This window comes from Trachemys scripta, chromosome 3, assembly GCF_013100865.1.
Source record: "Trachemys scripta elegans isolate TJP31775 chromosome 3, CAS_Tse_1.0, whole genome shotgun sequence".
Lineage (NCBI taxonomy): Eukaryota > Metazoa > Chordata > Testudines > Emydidae > Trachemys > Trachemys scripta.
The window spans coordinates 73652141-73664669 of record NC_048300.1 but is presented as its reverse complement, the minus strand read 5'-3'; the positions used below and the strand labels follow the sequence as shown (position 1 = coordinate 73664669).

Below are 12529 nucleotides of genomic sequence, written 5' to 3'. Positions count from 1 at the left end.
AGAAAAAGAAAATGCATAAAACAGATTGTGTTACTCATTGTATGGAACCCAGTGTTCAAGATTAATTTTGTGCCAATGAGAATAAAGGCTGCATAAAGCAGCATTTTGTCTATTAGATTCAACAGATGCTTAGTTCTGACTCTACTGTTCTTAAAACTGAAATTTTGATGCTTATTAGTAAAGTTCAGCTGTAAGTCCAAACTTCGTGGCTTGGGCCCATCTCTACGTGTCAGTTTAATTGTTTCAAGAGGCCCGTTTCAGCAGCAGCCAGTTGTATAAGCTGCTGGGAGACTATATGTAGCAAGGACTGAGCAATTAATTGAATGAAAATCTCCAAGCTGATAGCTACCTGGAGAGATACACCTCTACCCCGATATAACGTGACCCGATATAACACGAATTTGGATATAACGCGGTAAAGCAGTGCTCCAGGGCGGCGGGGCTGCGCACTCCGGTGGATCAAAGCAAGTTCGATATAACGCGGTTTCACCTGTAACGTGGTAAGATTATTTTGGCTCCCGAGGACGGCATTGTATCGGGGTAGAGGTGTATTAGTGAATTAGTTTAGGTCAATGAGATCTCACCTTGATATGGAAGAAGTAGGAGGGAAAAAGCCTGGAGAGATAGTAAATTTTAATACAGTAGATCCTCACTAAAATACTCCAACTGGGAGATCCACGGTGGAGCACCACATATTAAAAGTCAGCCAATAAAGTGAACAAAGCACAGTTATAAAAATAAATCAGAAAATGTACTTGAACTACTTTTAACAAGTATATTTTGGTTTTAATTATAGATAAAGCTTCATAACTATTAAACATATCATAGTATATTTATAAAAGTAAATAAGTTTTAGCTATATGAAGCCTCTCTATAGCATCTGCTACTACCTCTCTGTTGAAGAGTGGAGTAACCACAAGTTTTTTGTGAGAATTACCAGTGTTGCAGCTTAGGGTACGTCTTCACTACCCGCCGGATCGGCGGGTAGTAATCCATCTATTGGGGATCAATTTATCACGTCTCATCTAGACGCGATAAATCAATCCCCGAACGTGGTCCCCGTCAACTCCGGAACTCCAACAGAGTGAGAGGCGGAAGCGGAGTTGATGGGGGAGCCGCAGCCATCAATCCTGCACCGTGAGGATGCGAGGTAAATCGATCTAAGATACATCGACTTCAGCTACGCTATTCTCGTAGCTGAAGTTGCTTATCTTAGATCGATCCTTCCCCCTAATGTAGACCAGCCCTTAGTGAAGTGAGAAGTAGTAGAGTTCTACTGTATTCCAATCAGACTTAATTCACCAGCAAAGGATAAGCTCCTTACCTACCAAGCAGTTTTTGTAATCAAACTTTATGCACTGAACTAATTTGATGCTGGTGGTTTAGGTATGTCCCTAATTCATAGCAGAAGTCATAAGAAAAAAAAAACAGACACATAAAAAGTTTAATGAACCCTAGTAGATTCTCAGCCCTAAAAACCCTGGATACTAAAAACTCTACCAGCTATTATATTACAACTAACACTGTTTTAGGATAGATCAATACACAGCAAGATATTTTACCTTGAAAGTGGAAGGTCAAGTAAGGTACAGGAGTAAAAAAAAAAAAAAAAAAATGATGATGACCAGCCAAACAAATAGGGTATTAAACTCAGCAGATGTAAGGTACAGCTGGAGTACTAGGCACTTGGGACCAGATTTTTAAAAGCATTTAGGCAAATTCCATAAAGAAATACAGTAGAAGTCATCCTACATAGCAGTAAAAATATTATGAAGTTACTACACTAAAAGTCACTTTGTATTAACCCCCATAATAAATTTAAACTTAACGGTTTAGTAGACCTTTGTTTTATGCAGTAAATACTATACTTTGAACAGTGAAAACATGTCATTATATATATATATATATATTCAGACAAAATTCAATATATTCTTAAAACTAGGCTTTCTGCATAACATTAATTTGCCAGCTTCAATATACTAAACCATTGGTTCTGCTGTAACAAAGGGATGCAACAGATGCCAAAGCAATATTTCTACATCTGTGACTCACAGAAAAATTTAGAATCGTTAAATTTCAATTTGGTTTTCAAATTATCTACAAGTTCCTTCTCTGGCAAGAACTCAGTTCTCATCTTCAGGTTAATTTGAGAAATAATTAATGAGGCAAGAAACACTATATAACTTTCCATCTACACACATAGGTATTCATGCATGAAAACTAAGTTAAAAGAATACTGAAACATTGGCTTAAAAGGTGACAAAAAATAGAGCTTCAGAATTAATGCTCCAAATCTGGCTTCAATCTGCTCCAGTGAGTCTAGTTAGTACAGAAAAGTCTACAAATATTGGATGATTTGACATACCATATGTGCTGTTAAGGATGAGTTAGATAAATATGATCCACAAACATAAAATACCACCACCACACAACAGCTTGTTACCAGTGTGCTGCAAATGCCTCTTTTGCCTTAGTGATGAGACATTAAGCACTCAGTTCTAAAGTTTTGACTTTTAGGGCAACTAGGAAATATAGGGGGAAGACCCCCTAAAAATTAAGCTTCAGCCATAATATAGTATGTCATGTAAGTACACATTTGGGCAAGCTTTGAAAAGTTGAGGGCTCTAAAAAATCATATTCTGTCAACTGCATAAATATTTTGACACTTTGCTTTGTGCCGTACTACAGAAATATATAAATAGAAAGAACCATTCTTTCAAAAATGTTTCAGAAGCAGTACTAATAAGAGGCAAGCTTCAAATGACTTAGAGATTTGATTAACTACCCAAGTATGTTCATCTGAAACTCTTAGGTCTGTCATGTTGAATGTTTTGGGCCAGATTGTCCAGTAGTATAAACTGGAGTAGCCTAAACAAAGCCAGTGGAGCTACATGGATTTACGCAAGCTCAAGTTCTAGATCTAAGAACAGGAAGACTGATTCTCATAGTCATTTCAACACTTCTGTTTGGAATATGAAGAGAAGAGATGAGGGAAAAAAAGTTGTCTACAATTTCAAATCTTAAGAAAAGTTTGGCAAATTTTGGGTTCATGTTTGGGTCAGTCCTTATTTTATTGGAACTGCCATTTTCTAGTAAACTACTCTCCATATGCAGCATTTTTATTGTAAAATGTCTGAAAAGGTTTGTAATGTAATTTAAATGAAATGTGACAAACTATTTATAGAATTAATGCGATAGCAGTTACAGTAACAAATCTGAAACCAATATGCCTGTTTCCTCCACTTATCAGGGCCGGCTCCAGAGTTTTGGCCGCCCCAAGCACACACAAAAAAAGCCGCGATCGCGATCTGCGGCGGCAATTTGGCAGGAGGTCCTTCGCTCCGAGGTGGAGTGAGAGACCGTCCGCCGAATTGCTGCCGAATACCTGGACGTACCACCCCTCTCCGGAGCGGCCGCCCCTCTCCGGAGCGGCCGCCCCAAGCACCTGCTTGACAAGCTGGTGCCTGGAGCAGGCCCTGCCACTTATGCAGCCTAAGAGCCACGCAGTAACAGTGCAACATGCTAATATACCTACTGGATAGCTTGTCCCATCTGAATAAAAGTTGTTAATACCCATAGGGCATTGGGCAGGAATAATTATTTTTTCCTCATTAGCTGTATTAATTTTGACATATGTGAAAGAAAACAAGTATTGCAAATTACACATTAATGCCTCATAAGGACAGGAATAATTCTAGTAGCCGAAACATCTGGTTAAATAACTTTAAAGAAAAATAGAATGGATAGAGAGCTATTACCCTAACAAAAAAAGAGAATAGGTTTGTTTTGTTCAGACAGACAGATCCCTTTTCAGAACAGATTATATCCACCGTTATGTCACTGACTTCCCTAAATAGGGACTAGAATCACTTAGGGCTTGTCTATACTTACCGCGCTGGTTCGGCGGCAGGCAATCGAACTTCTGGGTTCGATTTATCGCGTCTAGTCTGGACGCGATAAATCGAACTCAGAAGTGCTCCCCGTCGACTCCGGTAATCCTGCTCGCCGCGAGGAGTACGCGGAGTCGACGGGGGAGCCTGCCTGCCGGGTCTGGACGGGGGTAAGTTCGAACTAAGGTATGTCGACTTCAGCTACGTTATTCACGTAGCTGAAGTTGCGTACCTTAGTTCGATTTGGGGGTTTAGTGTAGACCAAGCCTTAGATCTTGCCCTGTTTATTGCAGAAGGAGTGAACATGTGTTCCTCCTTCCCCTTCATAACACACTGAATCAATTGAAAGATAATACTATGAATACTCCCACAGATATCTAATTTAAATCAAGTGAAAACAGGGACAAGGGACCAGACACAAAGAACCTATAAGACCTATTTGAAAGGTCATAGTTTTAAGTTTGCAACCAATGAGGAGGTGGGGAGAAGGGGAACCCAGAAAAATACGGAGGTGGGCTCCTTTGAAAAAGTGAAGACACTGCTGAATCATATTAACATTAGCGCTTGATTTTCAACACCTTAGGAGACAAAGATGGCACACTAAAGTGTGAATGCAATGGCATGTTGAATTTGAATGCCATTGCTAGGTTTGTATGAGCAAATAGCCAGTTAAATGCCTAACTGGCCTTGTGTATACATAATTGTGGTATCAGCCCACTACATACAGCCCTATTTATTTGACCTTTAGAAAATCTGGCTCTGAATACACTTGGGAGTCTCAGAATGCTTGGACAAATTAAATATTAAAACAATAAGGCCACTAATATTTTTTTTTGCACAAGACAGATTGATAGCTATATTTGCCAACTTGGTGCAGCTTAAAGGGGGGAAATGGTAATAAAGATGAAGACCCAAGAAACATGAGAGGTTGTTCTAGTGATGAAATAGATTAAACGTTTGTCCTCTGATTCCTGAGCTTTATTTCTGGTTCCAAATTGAAGAACTGTAAAACTTTACCTCCTAACACACACTGGAAACCATCCCCACGATAACCTGCCTTACACTGGCAACTGAAAGACCCAGGAGTGTTGTAGCAGAAAGCATTTGGATGACAGCGGTTCTGACGACATTCATCTACATCTGTAAAATAGAAGATCAGGCCAGATTATTTCTCATGATATACAATAGCTTATAGATCACAGTTAAGTTGTTTTTTTGGATTCTTTTAAGGTGCCAAAATGGCTTAGGCGCGGAGGTCTCATTTTTCAAAGTGACTAACACCTAGGATCCTAAATTCCACTGACTTTCAATGGAACTTCCGCTCCTATGCCACTTTGTTGCTTTTGAAAGTTTTCCCCCCATATCTAGGTTAGGATTTGCTTTCTAGAGGTAAAGCACGCAAAATTTATACAGAAAATTCTAAGAAAAAGCATTGTTGACAGTTTACTAACACAGTTACCTACCCACATTATTAAAAAAAAAAAATATGGATTTCTAAAGCAACAGATCTATAGATTGGTGGACCCTATAAAAGAGTTAGGATTTGGCTGGCAAAGGTTCTAGTGCATACAATTATGGGAAGCCACCACTGCCCTGTAGTCCAAGCAATGTGAAAAAAAGCATGTTACTATTACAAATTCAGTGTGCCAGGCATGGTGGGCCACATCCTCAACTGATATAAACGGGCATTGCTCTACATTGATTTAAACCAACTGAGGATCTGACCTGTTTTGTTTAGGTGACCATAAACTAATAACTGTTTAAGATTATTGCAACTCTCCCATCAGAGCCAGGCTACTTATCAACTTATCAACCTGGGTTACAAATGAGGGGGGAAATACAAGGGTTGAATTTATGTCTGTCAGGAGGAGATCTATCGACCAAGACACTTTCTATTTGAAAATCGAAAATTAATGATTTAAAAATCAAACCAAGGCAGGTATCAACTGGCTCACTAGCATATATAATAATCAGCAAAACTGTTCTAAATAAATAAATGGCATTACACACCTACACAGGAGCGTCCATCTCCAGAGAAGCCATCTAGACATGTGCAGATGTAAGAAGAGCCATCAACATCCACACATTGGGCACGCTGAGGAATATCACAGTTGTGTGTGCCCATCGCACAATGGTTCATAACATGTTCAACAGCTGTAAGTTTAGATAAACACAAAATTAAAAATGAGATTTTACACATTTAATTTTCCCTCTACTTAATCTTCAGCTAAAGATACATTTCAGAGAAAGAAAAGCAATTTTTCAAAGATATAAATTACAAAGGAACCTTTGTTTTATTTATCTGTCGGTACTTACTTACACTATATACCTCGCAGGACAAGGCCATTTTACAAATGAAGGGCTTCATTCTACTCAGCACCTTGCAGTTTTGGGCCAAAAATGTATTGTACTATGCACCAAAGAAGTCACACACACAAATCCTAGCATCCAAAAGATATTTCCTTTTTTGTAATTAATCAAGTAGTGGTTGACAAAATGTCAGGAAAATAACCTTGTATAGGCCTATCAACATGTTGGCTGAACTATCAGTCGAACACACTGGGAATAATTCAGTATCCCACTAAACTACCCCAGGATAGTTGTCACTTGGCAGAGGGGAGCTGGGACTCAGTAAGAGCCAAATACATTTGTAGATTAATGGGGAGAAGTTTTGGCTAACTGCAGCAGCTATCACACAATCTACTTACAGCTGTGTCTGCTATCACATTTCCTACAGTAACAACGGCTATTCCATGCCCAACACTACTTCTATCACTCTCCAGAACTCCCCACTCCCACTTGTGGTGTCTAAGAGAAGGCGAAGAGGCAAAAAAGAATTAAAATAAATTTTGAAATCCCCTTGTTCCCAGAAATATTTGAATCTGCAACACGTGCAGCCACAGCAGCATTCTAACTGCTGGTGCATGAGTGCTCACCGAGAGCTACCCCTTCATGGGCTCTTTTCTAGGAGGGATAGGACGACTGGAGAGCAAGGTCTGGATTACTTCTCTCTCTCAGCAGTATAGACATATAGATTACAATGCTACCAGCAAAAGCTGCTGTCACAGCAAGATCTCCTCATCACAGTGAAAGGCTCCGGCATTAGGGAGCTACTGAAGTCTTTCTCCGCTGCCTCCCTCCTCCCCCCCCCCCCCCGTCAAAGCCTTTCACTGACAGAGGAAGCTACACACTGCAGTATGGAGGCAGCTTGCTTTTCACTGTGGTATGTAGCTACACGTACCCCACACGCTGCCTGCACTGGTGTGCAATGTAGATGCAGTCTATATGGGGGCTGGCAGAACAGGGCCTGGAAGGAAAAAGTGTTTCAGGCTGAAGTGACAAAAGGGAGATGAGTGGAGAGAAGGAAAAAAAGATTAATTGTCCTTCCACATTTTTCCCTCTCCTCCTCCACCCTGAGATAGGTTAAGAGTCAAATTCCCCTTCCAGGATCCAATATTAACTCTTCCACTGCCTGACCCTACCCTGTCTTTCACGTGAATTTTCAAATGGAAGGGGCCCACACAAAAGGAGGTGCGAATGGGGTGGTACACTTTCCCTTTAAAATCATTCAATATTCACAAGACAGTCCAAAAAGAGTATCATAATTTTTTATACAAGTTGCATGATTTCTTTTTCAGTGTGTCTTTTGATTTTTAAACTCTTGGGTTTTTTAAATTTCTCCAGGGCAAGGCATCCAACCCCTTAAAGAATCTATATAATATTAAACAGGATGAAAATTCCACATGGGAAATTAATCTGCGCACAAAGAAATTCACTTTAAACACGCATTCTGTACAAGCACCCTCAGACTTAGTCAACTACTATAAAAGTTGAACTTCTGTAAATGCAAAAGCCTGAGAGGGAGTAAGGAAAAAAAAATTGTGTGAGCCTGTACTTGCCCAGAGTAGGAAACTCCTGACTATATATTCTTAAATTCAGGTTTCCACCAAGCAGATGTTGAAACAACCAAATATGTAAGAAAGGAAATATTTAATAAAAAGTTACTTGGCAGAGCCAATAAAGTTACTTTTTTAAAGCTTTCACAGGCCACCTGACATTACACAGCTAACAATAAAATTTCCTCAAACCATAGAGGCTTAGATTTCTTTTTAAGCAGGGATTTAGCACGATTTCCCCCACTCCAATACTCTGCAGTTACAATTCCTTTTTAGCAAGTTCCAATAGGAACTTCAAGACTCCCAACCTACACACAGCACTGATCCACAACAGCATTAGTAGGGACTGGTTCTAAGCAGCACAATATATTACCCAAATGATAAATCTGAGAGTTACATAGAATGACACTAAGCTGAAGACAGAGCCTTATCTGGACTAAAATATAAGAGAGCAAAAGAAGCTGAATTCTCCCTCTTTCCACCTGTAGATCCCTTTTTGGAAGAAAAGGTGTGGAAGAATTGTCTTTTCTAGTCTCAAGTCAGAAGGAATTTCCAACAGTGTTGAAATGTAGTTTCATAAATGGCATAATACAAGGGTAAAAGGTGGGCCTCTTGAACATTGGTATTTGGGTCCTACTCAAAGAATGTGGATTCCCTATTCCATGGTCCCCCATGGACTGCAGTCCAGGAGCAGCAGAAGGTCCATAAAAGTTGGGGGGCTGACAACGCCCAAACCATGGCCCCATCCCCCTGCGCCGCCCCTTCTCCTGGAGCCCCTACCTCACACCGCCTCTTTCCGAGGCCTCACCGCCGTGCCGTCCCTTTTCCCCTAGCCCTGCCCTTGCACCACTCCTTCCCCTGAGGCCCCACTCTGGCGCTGCCTCTTCTCCCCCGCCCCCCCCCCTGGACCCAGCCCCCTGCTCGCTCCTCTCCATTCATTTCCCCCCACCCCTGGGTCGCTTACAGTAGGTAAAAAGTGGGAGGGACCCTGGCCCCTCCTGTTCCGGCAACCCTGTTGCAGCCAGCTCACTTCAGGACCCCAACAATGCAGTCCAGCTCTCAGAAACAGCAAGCAGAAAGCTTGTCAGCATATGCTCAGAAGTGGGAGCAACACAATGGGACAGTTTAAAACTGGAGTTAAGACTGACCTGCCTTAAATTTTAAGACATTGTGAAATCAGATGGCATGTTAGTAACTGTTCATTTTAATTTTTCCCCCTTTACAACTATGAACGCCAATTACATTTGGAATCCACAGCTGAAAGTAACAGGCAAGTATGAAAGAGCTGAGATCTGAAGACAACCAATTTCAAAATCACGTTTGTTTAGATTTATATTCAGCCTTCAAGAAAACTTAGCTGAGAATTGCACTAGTAAAGCATCAGTCTTTCTAAAAGTCATAGATGATAATTTTCGAATATAAAAAGATACTGCATCCAACATGTCGTAGCTCTGTTTTGGACCTCATCATGATGGATAAAGATGAATTATTCATTGGACTAGTAGTTGGTGGTTGCTAGGGACCAGTGATCATGATCTGATTACATTCAACATGGACACACAAAGGACACTCCCAACCAGGCACTCCTCCGTTCCCCGCCTCCCCCTACCCTTCATTTTAGTTTTTTATAAATGTTCTCCTGTTTTTTAATTTTTTTTAATCAAACCTGATAAAACCTGGAAAATTTTAAAAATAAAAATTGAAAACAAAAGGCCTTACTCATATTCAGTCTGTGATCCACTACATCCTCCAGATCCTTTTCTACTGTACTGCCTACATAGCTATCCCCCATTTTCTGCATTTGATTTTTCCTTGGCAAGTGTAGTACTTTGGACTTTTCTTTACTGAATGTCATCTTGTTGATTTCAGACCAATTCTCCAATTTGTCAAGATTGTTTTGATTTCTGAGCCTGTCCTCCAAAGTGCTTGCAACCCCTCCCAGCTTGGTGTCACCTGCAAATTTTATAAGCACATTCTCTATTCCATTATCCAAATCATTAATGAAAATATTGACTAGTACTGGATGCAGGACTGACCCCTGCAAGACCCCACTAGATATGTCCTTCTAGAGTGACAGTGAAACATTGACAACTACTCTGAGTATAGTTGTGCACCCAGTGGCGCATTAATGATTTTGTCACCCCGACCCCATATGAACTTATTAAACATCAATATTTTCACTTTTTACTTCACTACTACTTTCAACTATTTTTTCTGTCTCACTGTCTTTTCTGTCGGCACTAACTGATACAACAAAGGAATCTATTTTGCGCATTTTTGCTGTCATTTCATTTTCCCTTTCTTTCTTTTGTATAGTATTTTCTTTTAACTGAGAACTGCTTAATTTCTTCCTTCCGGTCATATTATTAACGTTTAGGATTCTCGTAAGTATGGTTATTAAATGACATCACACTGTCATTGGTGGTTTCAATATGCACTATGATTGGTAGAATCGCGGCGTCACTGATGCAGCGATTACAAAAATGCTGCTATTATAAATTTGCCGCCCCTGCATATTTGCCGGCCTAGACCTAGGCCTTGTCGGCCTAGGCGATAATACGCTGCTGTGTGCACCCATTTTATAGTAATCTCATTTATACCACATTTCCCTCATTTGCTTAAGAGAATGTCATTTGGGACATTAAAAGTTTTACTAAATCATGTTAAATCATGGTGATGGCTTCCCCTACATCCACTAGACCAGTAAACCTGTCAAAGAAGGTAACTAGGTTGGTTTGGCACGATTTGTTCCTGACAAATTTATTTATTTAATCACCTTATTATCCTTTTGGTGCTTACAAAATTGATTATTTAATGATTTGTTCCAATATCTTTCCAGGTATCAAAAAGTTACGTTAACTGGTCTATAACTTGCCAGGTCCTCTTTGTTCCCTTTTTTAAACGCAGGTTCTATTTTTGTCCTTTTCCAGTCCTCTGGAACCTCACCCATCCTCCATAAGTCTTTGATGATAAATCACTCATGGTTCTGAGACTGCTTCAGCTAATTCCTTATGTACTCCAGGGTGACTTTCGTCAGGCCCTGCTAATTTGAATACATCTAGCTTATCTAAATATTCTTTCACCTGTTCTTTCCCTATGCTGGCTAGTGTTCCTTCCCACTTGTTAATATTAATGTTAAGTATCTGTTCTCAATTTTTTTTAAACGCAAATTAAGCATTAAACACCTTAGCCTTCTTAATATAATTTGTTATGCACTCTCCTTCCCTGCTACATAGTGGACCTACATTTTCCTTTATCTTTCTATTGCTCCTGATGTACAAGGCTCTATAAGCCTCTTTTTATTGCCTTTTATGTCCCTTGCTAGGTGTAATTCATTTAGTGCCTTAGTCTTTCAGATTTTGTCCCTACATGTTTGTGCTATTCTTTTGTACTCATCCTTCAGAATTTGTCCATGTTTCCATTTTTTGGGTAGGATTCTCTTTGACTTTCAGGTCATTCAAGAGATCCTAATGCATCCATAATGGCCTCTTCTTTATTTATTATTTTTTCTTTGCATTGGCATAGTTTGCCGTTGTGCCTTTAATACTGTCTTCTTGAGAAACTGCTTGCTCTCCTGAATTCCTTTTTCTCTTAGATTTTCTTTCTATGGGACCTTTCCTACTAGTTCTGAGTTGTTAAAGTCTGCTTTTTTGAAGTCTACTGCAATCCTTGGATGTATAAACAGGGTAGTAGGAAGGAGATTTTATTTTTGTATACACCTTGGTGAGTCTGATACTGGACTACTGCATACAGTTCTGCTGTCCATATTTTAAAGAGTATATTTAAAAATTGGAAAGGTTGTAGGAAAGAGACAAAAATTATTCAAGGGCTAGAGAAAATGCCTTCTAGTGACTTAGAGAGTTCAATCTGTTTAACTTATCAAAAAGATGATTGAGAGGTGGCTTGATTACAGTGTACCTTCACAAGGAAAAAGCAGTGGGTACTAAAAAGCTCTTTAAACTGTGAAAACAGGACACACACCTAATGTTATAAAAATTCTTTGAAGGTCACCTTTAAGTGACTTTCCCAAAGTAACAGAAAGACAGTGGCAGAATCAGAAACAGAACCCTTGAAACCTGACTGCCACGTCTGTGCTCTATGTAATGGTCCACATTGCCCAAAACCTGCTAGTACATGATTTAAGAAAATCTGGAACTAAACTCACCCACACAAGTCCGTCCATCATCTGAAAACCGATAGCCATCAACACACTCACATCGGAAAGTTCCTGGCTGGTTATTACAGACTGCATTGCTGCCACAGATTGTCGGTTGCTCTGAGCACTCATCAGCATCTGGAGAGTGTTATAAAGATTCTAGTTATTACAAAGGAGTGAACAATGTGGATCCTGGCAACAAGGGCATCATACAACTACTAATAAATAAATAAATAAATAAATAAATAGATTAATAAAACTAATCTAAAAAACCAGTTGTGTTGCTATTCTTTAACATTTCCAGAGACATTCAAGAACTTTCCAGAGGCCAATAAAGGTTCCTTTCCTAAGACGACATGATTGCACAAAGCTATAGCAGTAAAGTGTATCATTACAATACAATATGGATTCAACCAACAATTGCTGCTGTAACTTTAAGTTAGATTTTAAAATAAATGATATATTTTGTTGTTCATATATGTGCTCTGTACAGCATGAGCATCACTGATTTTGCTGCAAAGAGTCCTGTGGCACCTTATAGACTAACAGACGTATTGGAGCATGAGCTTTCGTGGGTGAATAAGGTG

At 39.7% G+C, this 12529-nt stretch overlaps 1 protein-coding gene across 1 annotated transcript in view; it reads right to left on the bottom strand.

Annotated features, from left to right (window-relative positions):
* The window catches only part of NID1 (nidogen 1), an 84899-nt gene that overhangs the window by 34767 nt on the left and 37603 nt on the right, over positions 1–12529 (bottom strand). Inside the window, exons 10-12 of the mRNA XM_034765062.1 lie at positions 11952–12080; positions 5901–6044; positions 4908–5030 (exon numbers count right to left, since the gene is read on the bottom strand). Of these exons, the coding sequence (XP_034620953.1) occupies positions 4908–5030; positions 5901–6044; positions 11952–12080 (396 nt within the window). The remainder of the gene's footprint in view (positions 1–4907; positions 5031–5900; positions 6045–11951; positions 12081–12529) is intronic.